The sequence below is a fragment of the Serinus canaria genome, chromosome 8, assembly GCF_022539315.1.
Source record: "Serinus canaria isolate serCan28SL12 chromosome 8, serCan2020, whole genome shotgun sequence".
NCBI lineage: Eukaryota > Metazoa > Chordata > Aves > Passeriformes > Fringillidae > Serinus > Serinus canaria.
This window is the reverse complement of record NC_066322.1, coordinates 20,711,097-20,735,333: the sequence shown is the minus strand read 5'-3', so window position 1 is coordinate 20,735,333 and position 24,237 is coordinate 20,711,097. Positions and strand designations below refer to the sequence as shown.

General features: G+C 37.7%; 1 protein-coding gene across 3 annotated transcripts; it reads right to left on the bottom strand.

Moving 5' to 3' along the window:
- Positions 1-1,833: 1,833 nt before the first annotated feature.
- STXBP3 (syntaxin binding protein 3) lies at positions 1,834-23,604 on the bottom strand. Of its 3 annotated transcripts, XM_018912093.3 has the most exons (20): positions 23,464-23,547; positions 22,575-22,775; positions 20,546-20,595; positions 19,722-19,803; positions 18,255-18,331; positions 17,528-17,606; positions 16,033-16,133; positions 14,735-14,889; positions 13,770-13,860; positions 12,708-12,832; positions 11,150-11,254; positions 10,590-10,647; positions 10,310-10,375; positions 9,804-9,884; positions 9,051-9,189; positions 8,353-8,459; positions 7,803-7,901; positions 6,850-6,935; positions 5,091-5,239; positions 1,834-3,064 (listed from the first exon to the last, which is right to left on the bottom strand). In XM_018912093.3, exons 4-20 carry the CDS (start codon positions 19,798-19,800, stop codon positions 2,973-2,975), a joined length of 1,689 nt encoding a protein of 562 aa, XP_018767638.2. In that variant the 5' UTR covers positions 19,801-19,803; positions 20,546-20,595; positions 22,575-22,775; positions 23,464-23,547; the 3' UTR covers positions 1,834-2,972. The 3 variants fall into 3 exon arrangements, with proteins under 3 accessions (XP_018767638.2, XP_009086727.2, XP_018767639.2); XM_009088479.4 differs by lacking the exon at positions 22,575-22,775 and having other exon boundaries at positions 23,464-23,604; XM_018912094.3 differs by lacking the exon at positions 22,575-22,775 and having other exon boundaries at positions 20,546-20,640; positions 23,464-23,520.
- Positions 23,605-24,237: the final 633 nt, after the last annotated feature.

Genomic DNA, 24,237 nt, shown 5'->3' with positions numbered 1-24,237 from the left:
TAATCTCTTTCACAGAAATCTCTCCACATCACAAGAGCAGCTTGTGATTCAGGTTCTAAACCTTCTGTTTTATCCTGGATCCCTGCACCTGCTGTCCTGGGCCTGACAGCAACTGCCTAAGAAAGATCAGACTGAATAAGACAATCATGTAGTGAAATCCTCAGAACACTCTCTGGCAAATTGAAAGCCCAGAATCCTTCCAAATCAGCAGTTACATTTATACTTATTAGCTCTATAAATACTTGCCTTATGTTGAGGATTTTTCTTCAATATAACAATTAAGAGCATGTCATGACTGCATGACATCTCGGATGCTAAAGGTCCTTTTGTCTGATTTGACAGTTGCAGGTTTCACCTGTAACTTCACACACTGAATAGGAAGACAACCCTTCAGTCTAAACACTAATAGGACCTTTGAGGCTTCCATCTCACACTCCACCATCATCTTCTTTCACCCTTGATTAAGGATGCTAGTCTTGTCATTCTTGACATGAAGATTGTTCCATACCTTTGATTTTTCTTAGTAATTTCTGAATCTTGTCCAGATTTCCAGATTCAACTTTAAAAACCGATTGCTGAGCCCACATGTAGCATTAGGTAAGTATTTTAATACAGATGATATGAAATATGAACTTTCAAAATTATACTATACCTTGTACATGTACTCTGAAATGCTAAGTTTTTGTTTATCCTGACAGAACTCTTGCTCATTCTTGAGAATATGATTCTTGATCTAGGAAAAACATAGCAGAGAAGATCCTTGGGGAAAAAACCCAAATATCTTGAATATAACTTCCACTTACTCCCTTCATAAGCTGTTTTGAGCTACATATTGGTGCCAGATTTCTTATCATAAAGCATCTTCATTATTCCACCTTGGCAGTAACATTTGGCTTTACTTGGCCTGATGGAAAAAGTGGATAAGGGATAAAAAAAAAAAAAAAAACAACAGACTAAGACTTTTGAGTTATCAGCTATCAGTCTGAGGCGGTGACAACACTTAGGCCTGAAGCAGAGACATGGGAAAAGACTTAAGTGCTGAATATACAGAATTAATCCAGATTTGCGAGCTGGTATTTCTTCAACTCTATGCAATTAAAAAAAAAAAAAAAAAAAAAAAAAAATCAACAAATGGATTTTCTATACTGCTGAAATCAATTATTTCAGTCCCTAAGTGTAACACTGACATCAGCTATTTTTTTCTGTACTTAACTACTTTCAGCTCTAGGAATAGGAAAAAAAATTGCACCTACATGTAGCTGTTACAACAAACTTGGGTTTCTCTTGCCAAAGGTGTAAGAAATAGATATATAATTTTAGTGCAATTTTCCAGTACCAATTTCAGAGTGTGCATCACATTGAACACAGCATTGCTTAGATAAGTACTTTTACTCTGGATTTTTACTGTGATAGAGTTATAAACTAGAATTCACAAAACCAACATATTTCTGCTATATTTTTAAGGTTGTGATGTACATGGTATTAGATGAACCAACTGATTTAAAAGTGTTGCTTCGGTCGTCCTACAGTGTAGATTCAATTCCAAACTCATTTAGGTGCATTTGCGTGCTACAGCCACTTATTCTCATCACACCCCATGTCCTGCAACATTTTAGAATCATTATGCCATGTCCTCCCCTTTCATTCCTCTCTGATATAGGGGAAGAACTTAACCTTTTTCCACCTTCTAATTAACTCTGAATGAACTCATCTAACAAAAATGTTCTCTTAAAGTATTGGTTAACCTGAGAGCAAAAATAAAGGGAAAAAACCAAAATCACAAAAAAATAATAAATACTCATCATTGGGAAAAGGAAAACAAAAGGACACAAGTAATCTATTATTTTTCATTATAACATTTCTCTTGAATTCTACATACAACAAACTAACATTTCAAGGCACATAAATACAACATCCCATTAAAAGTTCAGTAATTTTAATTACTTAATTTTTAAAGAGAAATCTAAACATCACCAATATTACAGAATTAATACAATTTTATTTTTTATTCCCTTCAATACAAATTTAAGTATTTCTTTCTTATTATGTAACAAAATTTTTAAAAAGTCAATTCTTTTGAGTGCATCAGGTTTTGTCATTTTGTTTGCTTTGTGCTTTTCTTTTTCAAGTTACCAAACCCTTTGAAAGACTGAGCTGCTTCCCTTTTTGTCCCATCCTTTCCCTGTGCCTCCACTTCCTCAAAGAGACATGCTTCGTTTTGGAATTTCTGTATCACAGGCAATTCAACTTCTGAAACAGACAGACTATGTAGACAATCATAAGGAATTTGCTAAGAAATAAACTTTTAAAAAAGCTTCAGTAAATCTCTGTATATACTTAAATATAAAGTGTACTTCAGTGCACAGTTGACAGCATTTTTCCAAAGTTGTTTACTGTGATTGGAACTGCTCAATAATTCTGTGATTAACTACCTACCTTACCCAGCACCATCTAAAAAGCCTTCAGATTTTACACAATTACACATATTTAAAGAATTTTCAAGAAGTTATTTTTACAGAAAACATTACACTTCATGACACTGAACTTGTATTAAAAATTTTTACCATAAACCCCTATTTACAAGTTTTCTCTTGAAGTCCCTACCCAAGAGGCTAGGCCCTTTTTAATTCAGTCATTTTTAGAAATAAACGCCATTATAGAAAGTTTTCACAGTTCTCAAAGACAATTCCAGTTTATATATAATTACAATAATTTTTAGCATAATTAGTTAGGAACAAACATGCCCTTGTGAAAAAGTACTTGCAGTGTAATACTAAATAGAACCTAAGAAACACATGTGTTTATCTTTTCATCTCTCTGCCTTCTACTCCCCCCAAAGCAGCAAAGTTAAATTATAACATGACCTCCATTAGGAAACATGTAGTATTGAAGTGCAGTATTTGGAAAAGTCAGTTCCATTAGAACGTGTACATACTGTTTGTGTTTTTAATGCATCATAAACATCACCATATCTATTCATCCTTAATGCAGACCATATCCTTGGGTTTACTAAGGCTCTTCACTTCCTCTAGTAGTTTTCTAGGTGTCAAAATATGAGTAGAACCTGACAAAAGAACATAAGTATGAACTGTATCAGTCAAATTCTGACTGTCAGACATTCCCTCTTTAAAACATCAGTTACATGCCAGTGTTTTTTGCTGCACCTGGAAAACAGGTGCAGTAATAAGTGCAACATTTCAAAGTGTTTTCATATAAAGCACCATCATGTAAGTGTCACCATTAGGTAGGCAATGTCCCTCTTCCCACACTCAGACATCTAGATCAGGACTCATACTTGGAACACAAGTTTCAAGTCCTGCTCTGCCCTGTGTTAAAGACAGGGCTGAACCTGGGCAATTGTCCCAGCCTGCAAGAAACCTGCCATTCTGTGAAAGGATGAGTTAATAAGAGGCTTTACCCTAGAATCAATAAACTATCTGGATTCAAGACTATCACAAACAGTAGTGTTCCACAGAAATACCAGTTAGAGAAAATTGGCTTTTACTGACTAACATTTCCTTGAAAAAACAAAATTCAAGTCTTGAGCAGCAAAGAAATCCTTTTTATTCTTCACTGCACAACTACCTCTCATTCTTACAGAGAGTGATTATAACTTCTGCCACAAAGAGTCACCCTGCAGTTCTGAAGGCAACAAGTAGTGTCACTCTGAATGGGCTAATATTCCTGGAGCTCTGAATCAGGAACACAGACAAATGTTAATTTTTCAGTAATCCATATGGAAATTTGTCAACTACCACCTTCCCTCAGATATGAGGATTACAAACAAAACCACAAGAAAAATCTCTAAACAAAAAGGAAGATGGTGCTGTGAGTGGTGAGTGCCAGATATCCCAGTAAAGAGTCACCTACACTAAACATGGTATTGTAAACAAGTTTCAGATGAAGAAATAATCTGGTTAAACTACATTCCTGTTGTCCTGGTCTTTCCATTACTACTCAGAACTAGAACCAGCATTAAACCTACCTCAACCACCACCAATGAAACCAGCAAATAAAAAGTAAACTAAAACAAAACCAACCACACACAAACACACGTACAATACCCCTGTATATTTTGAGGTAACAGACTCTAGATTTCAGAATCAAGGTTGGCATTGTTTTAGGGAAGAGTATTTATTTAAAATCATGGTAGATGGTAGCCAGATTCAATCTGAATTTCAAGACTAAATTTAAATGCCAGGTGTAGACCTCTCAAGTAATCTAGAATGCTTTAGATGACCCTGCACCCAAGTCCTCAGCCAGCCCTGCAGATGGACACAGGTCTGTGGTAAGGTTCTGTATCTAGGAGCTCTGTTCCTATATAATATATATATGTACAAGTTTTAGCACCTAATTATTTCCTGTAATGCTATTTAAAATTCATTTGAAGCACAGCAGCTGATGGAACAAACATTTACTACCTCCAAAGTGCAGAGAGATTACTACACCAACAAGGGTGTAGTAATTGCCAGATCTTAAGCAGGGGAATTTTCAGGACCCAAGTAATTAATCATTGTGTGGTTTATGCAAAGCCTCCAAGTAGCCACAACAGAAACTAGAAAATATTGCCAAGTCAACTGAACTACACTGAAAAAGTGGTTTATTTGTTTAGGTTTTTGGGTGGAATTTTGATTAAGATTGTTGAGGTTTTTTAAGTCTTAGCTTCCTTCCAAAGTGAGCAATTTTGCACTAGTCTGTCAGCTTTCCTACTTCCAAAAGCAATGTAAGTAGCAAGTACCACTGAAGGTAAAGCATAGGCAGATGCAAAAGTTTGTGAGGAAACTGTAATGTAATGCAACAAAATAGAGGTCTCATGAAATCTGTTGGCTATACACTGACATGTCTCTGACATAATTCTTCTGTAGACCATAACTGTTTTGTCCTTAATGTCTTGTGGCAAAAAAAAATCCTTCCAAACATGAAACACTTGAGATAACCTGCAAAGATGCTTTTAAAGTGCATAAGAAATACACTGGCTATGGTATTAGCACGGTGAACCAAGAGAGGGGCTCTAAGCAAAATGATTCTTACATTTTGCAGACCCACCCGCAGTAGAGCACACACAGCACCCTTTCCCAGGGCAAACTTACCAATAACAACCTCGCAGGACTTGTAGGCCTCAGAAACCTCGTAGGCGCTGCGCGTCTCCGAGAAGGTGACGCCTCCAATGACAAACACGATCAGCCTGGCGCTGCTCCTGCGCTCCTCTCTGTGACTCGTTCGAGGCTTCTGGCGGGCACTGCAGGAGATTTCACCAGATGACATTTATACAGCTTGCCTGATTAATTTTTGGTTAAAATTCTACAGTCAACAAGCAGTAGTAATTTCTGTCATTCAGTTCGTGGCTTGATTATAATTTCAGCAAAAGTATTTAAATAAACTGATAAATTGTTTTTATTAAATTTTGTAAATTATCACATTACTCTAACTGTTTAGGTATCACTAGGGGAAAATAAATACAAAACAAAAACCTTGTTGCACACACAGCTAACATGCCAGGGACTCCTGCCAAGCAGCTTAACTCTGCATGCTCCCAATTCCAGTGGCATTTTTCATGAGAGGTTCATTTGAAAAAGCTGGAGTCTTAGTTTTTTCTATCTCTGAACACAAACAGAATCTCTAAAGAAAACATTTGTCTTATCAAAACAGATTCAGATACCGAGGAAAAACAAAAGCAGCCTGAAGTGCTTAGAATCTAATACACAAGTTAAGTCATCTGCAGTCCTGATCTCCCTGCTAGAGTGCCTTCAAGATTCCCACATTTCACAGCCTGTAAGACAGAGATCACATTCCAGTGTGCAGGGACTTGCTCTAGTATTCCCTGGCAATGATCATCCTAGTGCATATCCGGGAATAGATGGATACACCACAAACAGTTGAATTAGAAATGGATGTAAAAAAACCTATTCTCTGAAGGCTGTGTATCTCTATTCTTTGTTTTTTGTTTAGAAAGGTGCAAATTCCAATTCAAGTGTGCCTTCCACATTTAGCATATATTTAATGTTTCCCTCCCTGAATTCCAGCACCTGATTAGTGCAGTAAGCATTCCTGAGAGAGGAACATTCATAGTTAGCATTCCTGTGATAGAAACACTCTTGGGAGTCTTGATTCATTTGTCTCCCTTTTAAAATAACACTATAAAAAGTGATAAAGCTCTCAAATTGGCATGTATTGGTCATGAGGTTCAAGAGCTAGCAGAATTAAAATGAGAAAGAAGGAACAGTACAGGTGAGCTTAAAAAAAAAGAAATTCCAAAAATCGCCTCTCAGTGATAATCATTAAATATGCAAGTACACATTTCACATTCATTAGCCGAGAATTCATTTCAAGATCTCCAACTGTCCTGTACTTGCCTAAACCACTCCCTGGCAACAGGGGGCAAATGCCTAACAGGCCCATATTTCCTAATGAGAGAACCTATAGAAGATTAATTTAATTTCCTGAGGTAATTAACCCCAATAATGTTGCCATCACTAACATAGCAGAGATAACTTCCAGAAGTAAAACATTCTTTTCACCTAAGTCACAGTACTGAACATTTATTCCTGAAACCACTTCCCACTCAATGGTTTAAACTTCTCATTCTAGGAGTATGAAATGTTATTTCTAACCTTGAATCAAAAGGGAGATAGTACAAATAAAAAAGCTATACATTACTAAGAATTATTAAAATAACAACCAAGTTGAGTATGTTTTAGATTCAATAAAAATATAGGCTTGGCACATTAACATTACCTTACATGTGTTATTTCACTGTTCAGTAAGCACACTTCTGTAAGGCTTTAGAAAGTAAATGACACAAATACTGAGATCTGGGTAAACTATATTTCAGGAAATTAAACCATTTACCTTACTGCTCCTGACCCGTTCCAGGTGGGAGGACAGCGGGAACAATAAGGCCAGTCTTTTGAATCTAATTTGTTTTCTATAGCATCCTGAAGTGCAAAATAAAGACACACTTTAAACAGGCATACAGACCTTAACTCCACCAAGTTTCACTTTCAGAAAGGATATCTAACTGGCATTTCATGCCATACATGCAGCCCAACAAATAATTGCAAGTAGCATCTCATGAATAATGCTCCTATGTAACGTAATGCTAGACCACATAACACTAAAATGTATTAAAAGTGTTTTGTGTATGACAAGGAATTGTGAGTATACATGCTTTTTTTATAAACATATACTGATTGAACTGTTCAGATTTCACTAGCAGATTTTCATCTGTAAAAACCCTAATGTATTGAATTTCTATATGGCAATGTATGAGAGAAGTCAGAGTCCCCTAAAAATATAAATGAACACGAGAAAGCCATCAAGAATTTATGAATGACAGCACTGGGTCAGACTAACACTCCAGTATCCTGTGTGACATCAGTCACTGACTGATGTTTAAGAAGAGGTTTAAGAGGTTTAAGAACAATGAAATTAAATTACACTTCTGGCAAGTAACAGCTTCCAGGCTCTACCACACTACAGTTTAGATTGGAATTGCAGTTTAAAGAGCCATTGGAGTTAAAACCAAGAGGATACAACTCTGTAAATTATACCAAACACTGCCAAACCCAGGACAAGCTTTCACTTTCATTTGCTTCAACTTTAAAATGATCTCCAATAAGGAGTAATACTAACAGCAGTCTAATGTTCTATATTACAGACAGACTAGAAACAATCACTTTGCGCACCAGATGTATTTAACAAAATTAACTCAAATACTGTGGAATTCAAAAGACAGAGTACAACAGCTCACTTGAGTAAATTTCTGCACTGCACCCATGAATTGATTAGTTGGTGAAATTTACCTCCATAACGTCTTTGATAACAGGAGTCCACCTAGAAAGCTGAAAGGTTTCTTCTTTAGAACGGTCCCTTCTTACGTATTTATGCTGCTGTGCAACAAACTGAAAATATTTTCAAAATATGGTTGTATTATTTACTGTTTGGACTTTTGAAAATAATTAGCAGTCAGTATAAGAAGGAGGAGGGATAAGTATGATATTTTAAAGAAAAAATAAAAATCATAAAGAACAAAATTAATACCTCTAGAATTCAGGATATATTAGAAATACTAACTTCAGAGAGAAGGAACTGATTAAGTTGTCAGTTTCCAAAATCAACTAGCTCAAGCCACCACCTGATTATTGCAGAGGCAACATTATGGATATCTTACTTCAAACAACTAACATGAATGATTTTCAAAGGATTTACCACTTAAACACATTACCAAAAAAAAAAAAAATCTAGCAATTATCTGCTTCCAACCCAGATCTGGATAATATTGCTAAGGGTTGCTGAAAGAGCTGTAGGTCCTTGGACAGTAAGAAATCACAAAATAAATAAAAACATTCTTACTGAAGAGATAACAGGAATATCAAGGTATTTCCAATTTCTTATCATATCACTATCACTTTCTATGTGCACATTCTGGATCAGCTTGTCCAAGTTCTCCTGGGTAGTTCCTTCAATATATGGAAAAGAGACAACAATTACCAAGTGACTGTGAGTAAGACCAGTTTCGTCTGACACATTCTGGGCTGTTATTTAGTCCAGAACTTTTTTGTTTGTTCTGTGTGACCAGTCTAAGTTGAACATAATACTATATTTTAGATAAAATTTTGTTTAATGGTCCATTCTTGAGACCAAAACTCAATACTGTTACAAATTCAGACCAACATTCTGCCAATTTGCTCCTTCTCTTCAACAAATTTTTCCCCACTGACCTAATTTTCAGGTTGCCACAGATATGGAACTCCCCTTTAACAGCTTCAACAGCATGTGAAAATAAGAGAACAAACCAATGCACATATGCAAGGATAAGAATTATATTAAAACACTGTATGAATCTACACTTGAATTACATCTCTTAACTCTTTGCCAGTAGTATCTTTGCTACTAATCTGAGAGAAAATACAGAAGATGGATAGGATTTCTTTCAAATCCAGCTATCAACTGCAATGCAGAGACCTAGGTTAACTAAAACCAGGGTACTATCCTAACACTTGAGTTCAAGCTCATAGCACTGAGGAAAAAAACGGGGCAACTTGTCATACCATTTGTGCTAAAGATATACAGGAGAATAGCTCTGATTTTGTCATAGCTGTCATGACTTTTGTTGAGCAAAACTGGAAGGAGGACCCTCATAGAGTCTTTCACTTTTTCACCTTCTGCATCAGTTCCAAGAGCCAAGTCCTAAATTAATTAAAAAACAGACACCATGGTTAAAATCATTGAAGTAATTTAAATCAATGTTGTTCTGTGTGTTTTGGATGGCATTTTTATGAAATCATGGGTTTCAGGAAACAAGCAAGCTGCATCAATTTAAACTCAGTATGACAAGTCTTACATTGACTTCAATAGTTACAGCATTATAATAACACCACATAACACTCTTAAACACTTCAAACGATGATATGTAGAATTCTTAAAAATGTAAATTATAGTCACAATGTAATGCATCACCCTAAAAGGTACTTCTCCCAGACATTTAAAAAGGGCTTCTCTCTGCACAACATATTAAAGCAACCTCATAGGAATTTTCAGCCCTGAAAACAAAGGTGATCCTTATACAAATTAGCCAGACTTCAAGACCAAAAAAAACCTCCAAAACTCTTAGGAACACCTCCTTATTGGGAGATTAAGAGCCTTGTATATTACACTTAGTTTTAATACTACCACCTCAAAAACTGATCACAAAATAAAGGCAAGAGACATAGTAATTTAGTCAGTTAGAACAAGCTTCTATTCCTGCAAACAAAAAAATACTTGCCAAGTTGCTCTTGGGTTTGTGGCTTTTTTAAACATACCTGTTCAGTTTTACAGAGCCTTTCTATGTTAGATTTGAACTTGCTCATGCAATCTTCTGCTATGCTAAGATGAACAACTTGCTATAAGACAGAAAGAACAAAAAAAAGGAAAAGAAAATCACAAGCTGTCATAGCTTGAATTTTTTCCTAGCATATCCATGATTTTTACAGGTTCCAAGAGTTAATCCTTCAGTACCATCACACATTTTCTGTGTTTTCCCCTTAATTTAGAGTCTGACCCCCATAATACTTTGTAAAACACTAAACTGTAATGCTATCTTCAATCCTCAAAGCACACAAATTATTTCATTCTTTTACATGGTAAAATGAAACACATGGAAACAAGTTTTCTTTGCTAAATTTTACAGTAGGTGAAAACGTTAATTTGGAGAACAGCTATATAGCACACTACAGGAAAATGACAGAAAAAAACTATGTTTCAACAAAACAAAGTCAAGTGCACAGAATTATTTACTGTGAAGTTGAGACTACAAAAGACCCCTTACCTTACTAATCTCTTTACGATAGAGTGGCATCTTCTTCATTAACTGGGACAGAGCAGATACGGATAACTGGAAAGAAATGACACAAGTTGAAAATCTGTACCCCCAGTAAATGATGTGCTTATTTGCCTTCCTGTTGCAGCTTGCTTCCCCCCACAACCCCTGAAAATTCCAGTTGAGAAAAGTCTTAATTTCTCTAGTAGATCCATAAGTTACATGGATCTGATCAGCTGAAAATAACTAAATTACCAGGAAAAACAAAATCTCATTTTAAACAACTTACTTTTCCGTCTGCTGCTTTTGTTTTTGATGAAACGTCTTTCAAAAGTTTTGGTATTTCCCTGAAGAAAAGAGGAACATAATGAAATGCAACAGCACATGAGTGCTTAAATTTTTTCTTAAAAGAACTGTGCAACAAGAATTTCTGAATGAATGTAAAAGCCTGAAATACAGGTTTATCTTCAGAGAAAAGAGTGATTTTTTTTCAAAGGAAATATTAAACGTTCTATTTGCAGTATCTTCATAACATCATTAGATGCAGCAGCTTGGTAGCACTGTATGAAAAATAATCCCTTCAGATTTAAAATATTTGAAAATACTTGCCAGGAAATGACTTGATTTCCATTTACCTCTAGAACTGCAAGTAGCATTAGTATAACTGACCCAGCGTACCTGGGTACATACTGTATTTTTGAAGTACAATTTCTTCCTGGCATTGATTACTTAACTGAATCCAATCTGTCTTGTAAACGATGTTCATTACTGCCTGTATTCCCACTGAACAGCTCTAACACCCTCCCTCTCACAGAAACCAACGGCTGGCTTTGTTATTTATGCACATACTCTATCACATCTGCAATATGCTTGTGCCGCATCTTCACCCACAGGTCATCATCTTCCTCCAAAACTGCCTCCTTTTCCTTCCCACCAGAGCCTTCTGTTTTGTATCTTCCAAGAGAAAATTCAGACAATTATTTGGGGTTTGGGTTTCCCCTAGTTCTCATCACTTATTACAGTAGTATGTGTAACAGTTTAATCAACATAAATGGTAATAGCAGTAATTGACAAAGACTTTAACTTATAAGCCAAGCCAGTGCCTGAGAAAATATAATTTACAGGATTTTACATATTTTAACAGAGAAGCAACAGATAAATTTTAGAAAGATTCTTTGGGGCAAGAGCTTCTGGATATTCTTTTAAACCAACAGTAACTAGAGTTTTAAACACACATTTACATGCACCTCAATTTCTCTTCAGTTTTCAATGTCAACTTCCCTCTGGTTTCAAATGCAAACTGCACAAAATAATACAGTGCAGTTTAACAACTGCACTGTATTACTGCCAAATGCAGCTTTCTCTGTGAACTATAAGACTTTATAACTAAAGGAAAATGAAGTTACATCCACCAACAAAATGCTAAGCAGGACAAAGTACTTCACATATAAAAGCAACTGTTGCACAGCACTATAGAGCAACTATTACGTGACTATAAACAGCAATAAACCTAAAACAAGACCACAATCGTGCCACAACAATATTTTCACATTTACAGAAACTCACACAGTGCCGATTGCCAGAAAGCAAAAGAAAGAAAAAAATTACAAGATTAATGATCAAAGTCAGATCGTGACTACCTAGAAAACATTCTGCTACATTTTCATACCCTGCAATCAAACCCAGACTCACAGAGCCTACACTTTCTATTAAAATCTTCACCCAGTGCTTCTGACTGAAGATACACACTGCTCTTTGCTTGGCTAAACAATGAGGCCATCAGGTCTCTTTTGCTGAAGTGGGTCACCAGAAGGCAAAGTCCTACCAAAACCATTGCTGTCAGAACAATCAGACAGTAAAGCACATCACTTCTGCAAATTAACATTACACTACTCCAAACAGTGCTTATAAACTGAACATTACTGATTTAAATGTGTATTTACAATAAAACATGTAAATTTTAACAACTACACTAATTAAATTTCTGAAGCTATAAAAGTGAGCACACCTGAGAAGTAACCTAGCTTTTTCTCAGTATTCAGTTAGTGGTATTGCTTGTCTTGTTATGCCAAAAAATTGAGACTATGAAAGAAAATTCAGAGAATCTCAATGTGCACTCCCAAGGCTTTACTTCAAGAGTAGTAAAAGGTTCTTAAAGAATGCAATTTGGTGGACTCAAAACTTAACAAAAACGCCAATTAGATCCTACCTACCTAATATCAACTAAGGGAGGAAGTCAAGAAAATGATGAAGTTACAAATAAAAGAGGAAAGACTAACAAAAAGTTATGCAACCATTATGCAATATAAGCAGATAATATTGCCATGGTGCAACTGAGCTAAACAATTCAGGGATTTTATAACCAGGAATAAACTATTTAGGTTTTGGGGTTTTTTTAAGTACTTGCTTGTAAGTATCATTTTCAATGGGTAGCAGATCATATGCCATTGCCTGGAAGGTGAGCTCATGGAGTACAGTTGATACTGGGTCAAAACCACGATCAATTATTATTAGTTGGGAGTGGGTTTTAGCCTAGAAAGCCACCAAACAAACACAAAGTTAAGACATACAGGAGAAAGTTAATGCATGCTAACTCTATTTGCATTTAGTCACAGCACTGCAGATATTTTTAGAAAAATAACTGAAAAGCACTGCACTATGGTCCAAGCGTTTGTTTGAACATTTGAATTATATACCATGGTTTTAAATACTAAGTTTAAGGCAATGCTCTTAGTCCACTGCAATACATTCAGAAATATGAATTTCATTAGTCTAGTGAACAAAAAAAGTAAAAGAAAAACAAATAAAACCCCAAAAATGCTGCCCAGAGATTTAATAGATAACTTCATTGTTTGTATTGCAGATCAGATAGTGCCGCACTACAGGAAAAGACCTCCAAACATTCAACCGAAAGTTTCATTCTGGGATTTAGTGAAGTGGCAGTAGCAGCAGGAATATTTATTTCTGTAGCAAAGTACAAAGTCAAAATCAGAATGATTTACCCCATGGTTTTGTGTTTAAGCAGCTGCCCTAATCAGGCCTTATTTGTAGTGACAAATCAAAATCATTATTTAGGTGAACAGCTGTATCTTTGTAGACAATAAGTCCCTTCAAGGGAAACATTTCAATTCTGGAGTAAGCCCCTTCTACACATGGCCTTATGGAAGGTGATATTAAAACAACATTTATCCACTGGTCTTCCGGTTTGTAGCATCCCCCTACATTATCACAGGACTAATTTTCCAAATCAAATCAGTTTGATCACACAAAAACAGCTTTACTCCAACAGTATTACCTCTACATGGCTTTCATACACAAAACCCACTAAATGGCAACTAGTTGCCTTTATTATTAAATAATAGCTGTATTTGTAGAACTTAATTTTTGAAGAATATTTCAAAGATTTCTTTTCACCAGACATACAAAATAGTTAAAATAAATAAATCAAACATTTTAGTTCACTGTCTACCTTTATTTGGCTTCTCTCATCTGTTTTGTAGTAGTTTTCAAGACTTTTTTCAACAAGCTGTGCAAGTTTGCTGGCTCTATCAGATGGTCCACTGGGAAAAAAGGAAGCATGCAAAAATAACTTACATTTCTTCATTAGAACACTAAAATGCTACCTTTAAAACAGAAAACTCCCTAGATTGATCCTCTGCTTTCATGAGTTTCTGAACTCCATTCTAAGTATTTCCAATATGCTTTCACTTTTACATTATGATTTCACTCTTTGAATGCTTCAGGTATTTTACACAGCAGAAACAGCTTCAGCCAAAAGACTGGCATTAGCTGGAACATGGCCCAGCACCTAAATTTTCACTCAGGGGTGGGAAACAAAGAAAAAGACAAAGAACAGGGGAAAAAAACAGTCAAGCAACTGTTGGTTGCCTTTGCAGAGAATAAGACACCACCTCACATTACACCACAGAATGCAGTTCTTGAATACAATTTCAGAAGCCTACTTTGACTTCAAAGATAGTAAATCCCTTTCAAAGTTCAAAAGAGGCATTCTTCTCAATATCTCTACTACAAGAAATCCTGATCCCATGTGCCACAGTAATTTCTGAATTCCTTGGTGCCAAGCAGAGCTGCAAATGGCTGAACAGCAGCAGTTCTGTTACAGGATTATGCATGTGGCATACAAGAACCCAGCATATCAGTGTCACCCTACTGACCAGACATGAAACAAACCACTCAGAACTAGACAGGGTATAGCAAGCACTGTTACATGCATGTACGCAGAAAACACTGCTCTACCTACACTTCACAAATTCCTATCATACCATATTTCAGACTTGTGGATTAAAACAATTAATCCACAACCACAAGGGAAAAAAAAAAATCAAACTATGCTGTAGCCTCGAGCTATGACCAAATAATGTGGTAGGCCCTAGAAGTGAGAGCAATTACTATAGAACACTAATTTTGTCCCACCTTTTATATCGTACTCCTGGATTCTCATCTAGCGTAGCACATAAGGTAACAATTTGTTCAGCCATGACTTGCAGCACAGCATCTTTATCCTTTGTCTTTTCCAGAGTGGGACTGTAGCAGCGGTAAAATGCATCTGGGATGTTGAGAGTAAATACCTACGTAAAGCACAAGCAAGAAAAAAAGGGCCTAACTTTCAGATTGCCAAAACACCTGGTAAAAAGTCAGCTAATAATTTAAAACTGAAAAAAAAGTCATACATAGGACACTGAAGAAAAAAAAAAAACAAACAAACCCACACTTTATTCCTCTGTCCCTGCTGAGCTCATCTGCTCGTTCTCAGACTTTTATGGAAGGAAGGACAAATGGAAGGAAGGAACTAAACACCTGTCAGAGCCTTGTACAGATGATACAATGCAATATCAAAGTGATCATAGAAGGTATCAAGATTAAATTGGTTTAAAATCAAAGTTTACATATTGTATCTGCTTTTAATATGAAGAATTTACCTTCAATAGTTGGAATTCTTTAAATGCATTATATCTTGATTAAAGCAGCTTAGTACTACAGAGATGAAAAGCTTTTTCAACAGTTTTGTAAATGGAATGCAAACACGGGCACAATCCCATTGTCAGTAAATGGATTTTCTCTAGCTTCAGATGGACTCTGTAACGACAGAGCCAAATAAGAATGCCCATCCAGATAAAGGTGTTTGCTTCACTCGAGTAGATAATCACCTGGACTTTGTGCAGAGCTCAGCATGATTATTTACTCCTAGCATCCCAGGAAGCAGGAAGACCAGTTAACATTGTTCCTCTGCTAAGGATTGAAAAGGTTCTCACAACCCCAGATACTGAGAATACAAAACTCCAGTAAAAACTTCAGTTCTCTCAGTTCATTTGTTCTCCTTTCCTGACTTTCACCAAGTCCTACTTCACTCCTATGCACCAACCTACCCAACCTATCAAAGTAAAACCTCAGTATCAGCAGTAACAAACTCTTACCAAAAACCAGCCAGAATACTTGCCTGCTCTTAAGGAACAGAATCCTTCTTTAACCTCCCTATTGCAACTGATACCAAGTCTTGCAAAGAAGTCAAGTGCAAAGAGTAAAAACTTGGAGTACAAGAGCATTTGTTTTTATCTGAAAAGCATAAGCAAGCACTGGAAATGTGCCCAAATGGAAATATCTTACAGAGTTTGTCAATCAAAAGCTACATTCTATTTCATTGTTTTCTAAAAGGCCAGCAGCATTTGAAAATAATCCTCCAGACTACTGTTAAGGTTAAGAATGAAACTTACCTGAGATTCATAAGGGAAGAATGAAATGTTGATCTCCTTGCATTTCTTTATTGATTTTGCACATGAAGCCTTAATTTTATTGAAGAGGCTGTCAGGACAAACTAGGGGGGAAAAAGAGTCTCCAAGTTCAAATAATTTGTACTATTCCAGCTGTCAGCTCACTTATAAACATACAGTATTGAGAGCAGACAATTCTAAACTAAGACCAAATTAACCATAAAATACAAAAAAAAAGAAAATTGCCTACTCTTCCTAAAGTGAAATAGATTATATAATCAATTTTTGTTTATGAGATCTTTTTTGAGAAGCACCACTGCTCAATTTTTTTATACTGGCTTTTTGCAAGCAAAACATTGTTGAATACTCATTAGCAGTCTGCAACTGTGAAGGATGTTGATTTTATCAAAGTAAAGGTTTCTGCTGTTTCTTGTCACATAGGAGAGAAAAAAGCATTTCCCAAGCTACAAAAATAAATCATGTGTACATATCTAAGAGCAAAAAACAGATATGGAATTTAATTATAGAACTCTAAGGCGTTCACCACACTTCCAGGCTACATTGGATCCCAGTCTAGAAACTGAATTTAAGGAATACATAGATGACATGAATAATACACAAACTTGGAAGTGACAGAGTTATTTCTCTAACTCAGGAGCTATTCCTCTGAACAGGAAAAGTTTTGGCAAGTATTCAAACTGAAAGCTTGCCCACTTGAAACCAAGGAGCATACAGCAAGATAGCAGCACTTTTTCAGAACAATAATTGCTGTTTCAGCGTGAAATTAAACAGGAAACCAAGAATTTGGATGGTAATTTAATACTGCTTTGAGAACATCCAGTAGCAGACACCCGCAGTCCACAAAGGCACACCTCAGTCTCTGCCTTCAGCAGCACATTTGGGTTTTCTGTTTTCCTCTCTTTACAGCCATTTTAGTCACACTGACTGACTGCAGGGGCACGTGCAACCACATGAACCCTGCTCCCAGTAATTGTCTCTGCTACGCAATTAATGTCATGCATGCAAGGGCTAAGTAGGCCCCTTCTTTCAGGGAAGGGAAAAAGCTGGCTCACAGCTCTGAAGGAACTACCTGAACCAATTACTAACACAGCTCTTGCACAAAATTCTCATGAAGTTATGCTTTTAGTACTGTTTTGTTTATGTAGAGATACATAGTGTGACTCGAATTGTCTTCCTCCACACTCCAACACAGGAGAAGACTGGAATACTTGAAAATAAAACTACATTACCTAAATTAAAAGCAGAGGTGGAGAACAATCAAGACTGTTTGGTAATTGTGAAAGAAATTACTATTGCCACACAGCGTGGTGACCACAGCCTGGCAACCCAGAGATATGCTTAATGATTTGAGTCTCAAACCTCCTAGCAAGAAACAGGGCCCAAATTTTTCATTCATTCAACTACAGACAAGAGAAGTGAGCAGCTTACTTATTTACCCATACAAAGTTACCAAGCTACAACCCAAAAGCTTACTTACAGTCAGTGAAATACACGTATGCTGCTTTGTATCTGCTGGATGATTTATTGATGAAGTCATCAATCAGTCCATCTACAGACTAATGGGGGCAAGAAAAATAAGGAAATAAAACCAAAAAACAACATCATGCCAGTGTTTTGCCTTTCTACACATATCAGACCAAGCTTCTCCCTCCCCTCCTCCTGCTCTATTACCAAGTCCCACTTAGGAATACTGCATTTCAACATATAAAAAAAAAACACTGAAGTTTAAGATTTTTAATTCCAGAAGAAAAATAACAAGCAATTGCAGATGGTCAGTTTTGCACCAAGCTCATTTCTGGAAGCACACTCATCACAGTATTTGCATAATTTTCCAGCTGTAACACTGCTGAGATTTATTGTCTCAAGAAATTTTAGGAAGTAACAGTAATCTCTTATTAGAGCCATTACTTTGAAATCTATTTTCTAATATATTGCATCATGATGTGATACAACATGTCTTTCAGTGAGGTTACAATTGCTAAGCAATGATACAGTGCCTACATGGACCACAAGGTACACATTTGCAACATATTCCATGGTGGCACTACTTGGTCTTTTCATCTTGGGAAATTAGGCATCACACAGAGGAGTATCACAGAAAATGCAAAGGTAAAGTATTGCATAGCTGTGCACAGTAAATAAACATTTTAAAATAAGGGGATTTTTTTCAGTCTAAAAGATCTTGCAACACTTGAAATACTAACCTTTTTGGTGGGAGTTATTAAATATATTGCCTTCATGTGTGGGACAGGCTCACGGTTTTTATAGACATTCTCCACCACTATAAAGTAAGAAATATTATAATTAGGGAAAATAATCTTTAAGGAAAACACTGCACATATTTTAATATAGAGTTGATAAAAAAGTAACAGCAATCAAGCTGTTCACAATATTAGAGGTAAGGACGTACCTTCTGCCAAGACTCTTGATTTATTTCTTTGCTATTTTATATACAGAAGGTTACCACAAGGCTTTCTCAACTCTCAGTCTAGTGACAACTCAAGTTGTAAGACTAAATCCTTCCTAGGTATTCTACATGTATACAACAGAATGCAAACATACTCCAGCTATGGGGTCCAGTAGGAACTCGCTTGGCAAGAGAGTTCTTTTTCCAGCACAATGAAGGAGAGGGACAGAGAAACTATGCAGGGCATCATTTTGGACTACAGCCCCTTCTGTCCTTTGTTTGCCTATGTCCTGGGCAATTACTCTGTTTCAACATAATTGCAGGCACAAATTAAGAGATTTTTCAGCAAATCAGCTTCACTCATCACTATTTTTTCTCTGTTTAATAAAGTCATTACTGTGTAGTTTTACAATACACTAGCTTGAGAATGCAGAGATATTCCTGTGGCTCAGAAATGTTGTGGGGGAGGAACAAGGAAGATAAGTAACAGTCAGACATCTGGATGTGGAAAGACAGGTTCCTTTTAGCAGTGTGCTCACTAAAAATAAAAGGTTTCTCCTTGATGAAAAGGATATATGCTCACCAAAAGTTTCTCACAAAGGATAAGTAGCACTCAGGAGTTAAAACACACACCAAAAAGCAAAATTGATACAGCTCTACTATTATATTTTCAGAATAACCAAATTATACTGAATAACTGGAATAAGAGTAGTATTGTGGAATAAATAACCAAGTCTAAACAATGCCTTCTTACACAAGTATTTTTGAAAATCTACACCTAAAGCTAATTAAAATGAGTTCATTAGCATCTTGGGAATTTATTTCAATTTCAAAAACAGATATCAGCAAACAGACACCCATTCCCACCTCACAAAAAAACCCACCAAAAACCCCAAACCAAAAACCACCACAACAACCAAACAAAATAAAAAAAAAGTAAAAGCACAAAAAAGACCAAAAACTCCCATCAAACAAACAACAAAAAAACCCCTTAGAGCAATCTTTAGGGGAAAAAAAATTAAACGGAGATCTGAGCTTTCAGGCAGAGAAACATTTGGTTTTTTCATTAAAAAAAAAAAATCCCAATTGACTAATTACTGCCAAAGCCTAAAAGTCTACTATTTTAATATCCATAACTATTTATCTTCATCAACCAAATAAAGTACCATTTCTTCCAAGGGTACTATCAATTTCATCAATTTCAGTCTTTGCCTTTTTCTTACCAGGAAACTGCCATTGGTGTATTAATAAGAATTATGCTTACCTGTGACACCCTCTGCCAGTAGATCAGTCATTTTGCAGCACAGTGACAGTAATTTAGTAGTGTAATCATCTAAAAGCATTACCTAAACATATTTTAAAAAAACCACACACACAAGTATTAAGACATATTAATCAGCTATATTAAACCCGTGTCATTTCCTCAACAACATGCCATAAAAGTTTGAAGCTAAAACTATTTTATTACTCTATTTTTCTCATGACCTGCACACACCAACATTGCTGGGGGAAATTAATTTCAGAAGGCAGCTCCTAATGGACAGGATTTCCAAAGACAAGCTCAATCTTAAATATGAGCTTTGTTCCCCCTACTCATACTAGAAAGTACTTTGAAAATTTCACTTGGACACAAGTCTTTATAATTCCTGCTAATTTACCCCATAGCCTGCTCAAATAAACCTGTATTTATTTTAAAACTGTTTCATAGATTAAGCAGTTCTAACAGGTTTCATACTGCTGAATCCTGATCCACGTGTACTGCAGTACAGTGTAATTTTTGAAATTAATAAAGTACAAGTATTCTAAAAGGAAAGCAGAGAAAAACACATCTTTCTAATCTTTCTTCACATCTAATTAAAAAAAAAGAGACTACTAGCCATTTGTTCTTCATGTACTAGCCTCTAGATTTTTCAATATGTATTATACAGTGATCTGAGTTACCAAAAGTAAAGTCTATAACTTGGATAGAAAACAATCTTGAGTGCAAATGTCAGACATTCATTTTTATGTATTTGTTCTCTACTAGCGATACAGATTTCTGGTTCAAGTGATGACAGAATTCTTATAAAAATTTTAACAAAATTGTACCTTCCACTCTTCCTCTTTGGTGAAGTCATCAAATACTGCTGATTTCAGTTCTGTAAGAAGAAACAGCTTACCAGTTACCAGGAATCAAATTGTTACTAAGAAAGAAAAAATAATTCACCCATTTAGACATATGTTCAGAGCCCTAAAAAGAAAAATTTAAAAAAACCCATACTGATAAATACCTGCACAGAATTCTTCACCACAAACTGTCCCTGCCTGTTTCTAGGACTGTACACAGGTGTAATAACAAATTTTTAACCACATGAAAATTTTATTAACATTCATATTTTCTAACAACGCTCTTGCCAGTTAGTCTTTAGCACTACATAGGATTCCTTTTAATAAACTGAGTGCCCAACAACCTTGTCCAAAATCTCAAATATTCTATTTTTTATACTATATTTGCCAAAATATTTTAGACATATTTTTCTACAATATTTTGGCCAATATTGTCTTTTGCAAATATTGGCCAAAAGACACCAGAACATGAATGGATAATTCAGTTGTCTTGAACCTTATTTCTGCTATTAAAAAAATAGAAGTCAGTTTTCTCCCAAAATAAAATGAAAGTGCCCCTGCACTATTCCAACTGTCATTGATTTTGCCCTCGACCTGCAGCTGCTTCACCCAAATAATTGACCTACATTTGTTTACAGGCTCTCAAAACCATTTTTCTCCTGCAAGCATTCTGGACACACAAAAACCAAACCCAGGTTAGTGCTCCATTTTTGTCCAGGCTTTAATTTTCTTCTCACAGATTTTACACCAACCATACACCCTAACTACCTTTTCAGATTTTGTCTTCTCTGAATACATTTAATTAGTTTACAAAGGTTTTTTTTCTTCTACCTTTATTTTACAATCTAGGAAAGAACTATACACAACACTGACAGAACAGCAGGCTGCCAAATTCCTGTTTGGAAAAAAAAGAAGCAAACCACACCTTGGCAAAATTAATGATCCACTTCCTGAAGAAAGGACTGGTAAGCAAGTGCTACAGAAAACAATATTGCTAAAATGCTGGATCATCTACAAAAATTATTATAGCTATCTATGGCTAGGCTAGAACTCCTTATACAAGTCTACAAAACAATTTAAAGTTGTGAAAAAACTTAAAAGACAGAATTCCTCGGGGAAAGGACTTCATTTAGAGATTAACTATATACAACAGCTCTCTGTATATCATTATTTTATCCACAGGAACTACTGTATCCTAAATAGAGGTAGCTGTCTCTGTCCTCACAACTGTGAGCTTAACTGAGGACAAACTTTGTGAATTAACTTTCCCACACCCTTCTGCTTCAATTCCACACACCACAGGCGTAACTTCTGTGCCTGTTTACACAGCAGGAAATAGATACACATTAATACAAGCTGCTACCTCAAACATCACCATCACTATTCTCAGACAAATCAGCCTTAATAAAAACCCCCTAATGTTTTGCTGAAACATTAGGAAGCAGCAGTTTATGGCCTTCAATTACCCATTCAAAAAGCACCAGACAATGTCTAAAACTTAGTTCATCAATTCTCATTGTTGTTGTAGTCTTGGAAAGACAAGAGAAACTAGATGACTAACAAAGCATTTATTTCAGAAGTTGCTCTTAACTAAGCTTGTAATATAAATGTTTCATTATTCACACTGCTTCACTGTCACTCTAATCTTTGTTCCTCACACTGGCAACACAATTTTCGAACGTCTTTATGGCCCTTAATGACACATTTCTGCTTTGATCAAATTACTCCCTTTTAAGGTCCAAGTCTTCTATAAAATATCTCAAGACAAAACATTGGCCTTACAGTCACAGGCACAAAGAGCAAGACAGCAGGATAAGCAAAGCAGCAGAAGTGGGGATATCTAAGGGTTAAGTTTTAAACAAAGGTATCTCATTCATGCAAGCAGGGTACAGGTGCCAGCAATTAGGACTGAACTCCAGAGGGACAGTCTGCTTTTCACTCCTAGTGACACAAACGAACAGCTTTCAGGTGGAAGCAGAGGAGAAAAACGAAAACAAGACGGCAGCAGTACCTTCCCATTTCAGCGACAGTCGTCGGGCCGGCTGAGCGGCTCATGGAGTCACAACCTCAGTACAATTAAGCTCGGGATGAGGTGGCTGCCTATGCCTTTTCCCCAAAGGTCTCACACTACCTGAAATACTATCAGCCTTTCTACTTCAGCAAGGAAAGGAGCAGTTAAAACTTCATTTTCTGTAACAAACACCAGCAGAACCTGCTCCAAAACACAGAGATAAAAATCTGCAGTTCACTTGTAAGCCTACCTGGGAACACCTTCAACTTTTCTACCAAAAACTGTGAAGCCAAACACAAAGTGGGAAGTGCCGCTCGTCAGAGAGAGCAGAGCCCCTTCTGGGGCCGGAGCACTGTCCAAAAGTAGTAGCTAGGAGATAATAGAGAAGTGCTTGAAGATCTAATAAGTTTAGGCTCTTCAAGAGCCCGTCAGGCGGGCTGCAGCCTACAGAGCTCACCCTTATCTCGGAAAAAGGCACAAGAGTCTCTTTGCAGCGCTGTCACTGCGGACACCCGCGGCAACGCCGCAAGCGGGGGCAGCCACCTCCCACCAGCGCGCCGAGTCACCACCTGTAAGAGCCGGCAGCAGCCGCCACCCACAGCCTCCGCCGGACACCGGCTGCACACAGAGCCGCCTGGTCCCGGACCCGACCCCAAACCCGACCCTGACCCCGACCCCGCTCGGCCGTCTCAGCTCCAACACTCAGCACGGCTCCAGCCGCGTAGGGAGCGGCCCCGGACCTCACCTCGGCGGGCACCCCAGACCCCACACACAAAGCTACGCGGAGCCGGCGCCTCAGCGGCGGAGGCTCCCGGCCGGCCCGCGCCCACCGAACGACCCCAGGGCGCTCCCGCCGCGGGGCCGGGAAAGGAGCCCCACAGCCACTCACTCTGCCACACGAAGCTCTTCAGCCCCCGCACCGCCGGCGCCATCTTGCTGCCAGCCCCGCCTGGCAGGGCTGCCTTCCCCTCCCTCTTCAGGGGCGGCGGCGGAGGGCGCAGCCCGATCCCGGGCGGGGCGGCTCCTGCCGGCCGGGATCAGTCCCTCAGGAGCCCGGCCCAGCCCGCCGGGAGCCGAGGCCACTTCGTCGGCCACCATGGGGTCCGAAATTCCCACTGGGGGAATGCCCGGTGACGAGGGCTCGCTCCCTGAGGAAGGAGCTTCCTGCTCAGGTGAGCCCGGGACGGCGGGAGCCGCTCCCGACCGCCGAGGCGGCCCTGGCAAGGTGTGGGGAGCAGAGGGGAGTTGGAGACCGGGGTGGCTCCCGAAACCTACCCTGGACCCGGGTTCTCTCGGGGGAAGACCGGGGGTCCCTCACGAAAACGCCCCCCACGTTCCCTCTGACATGCGTGTAAACCACCGAGGAAAACACTGTCAGGTCCTAGAACGATAGTGACTCTTGACGCCTATAATCTTTTGTCAGAAGTTATAGTTTGAAGACATAAAGTTGTGTTCTCAAAGGGGAACCAGCAGCTGCCACAAATACGAAGGAATGGGAGGAAAATTTCTCTTTCCACAGCGCCAGGTATGAGGAAGAATAGTTAGTTCCCAGTCTGTATGGCGGCGTGCCATTCAAAGAGGAGTACGATGAGGGCATCATTCCCGATGGAAAAGAAGATCGTTGTGAGTCGGCAAAAATGCAATAGACAATGAACCGAAGACC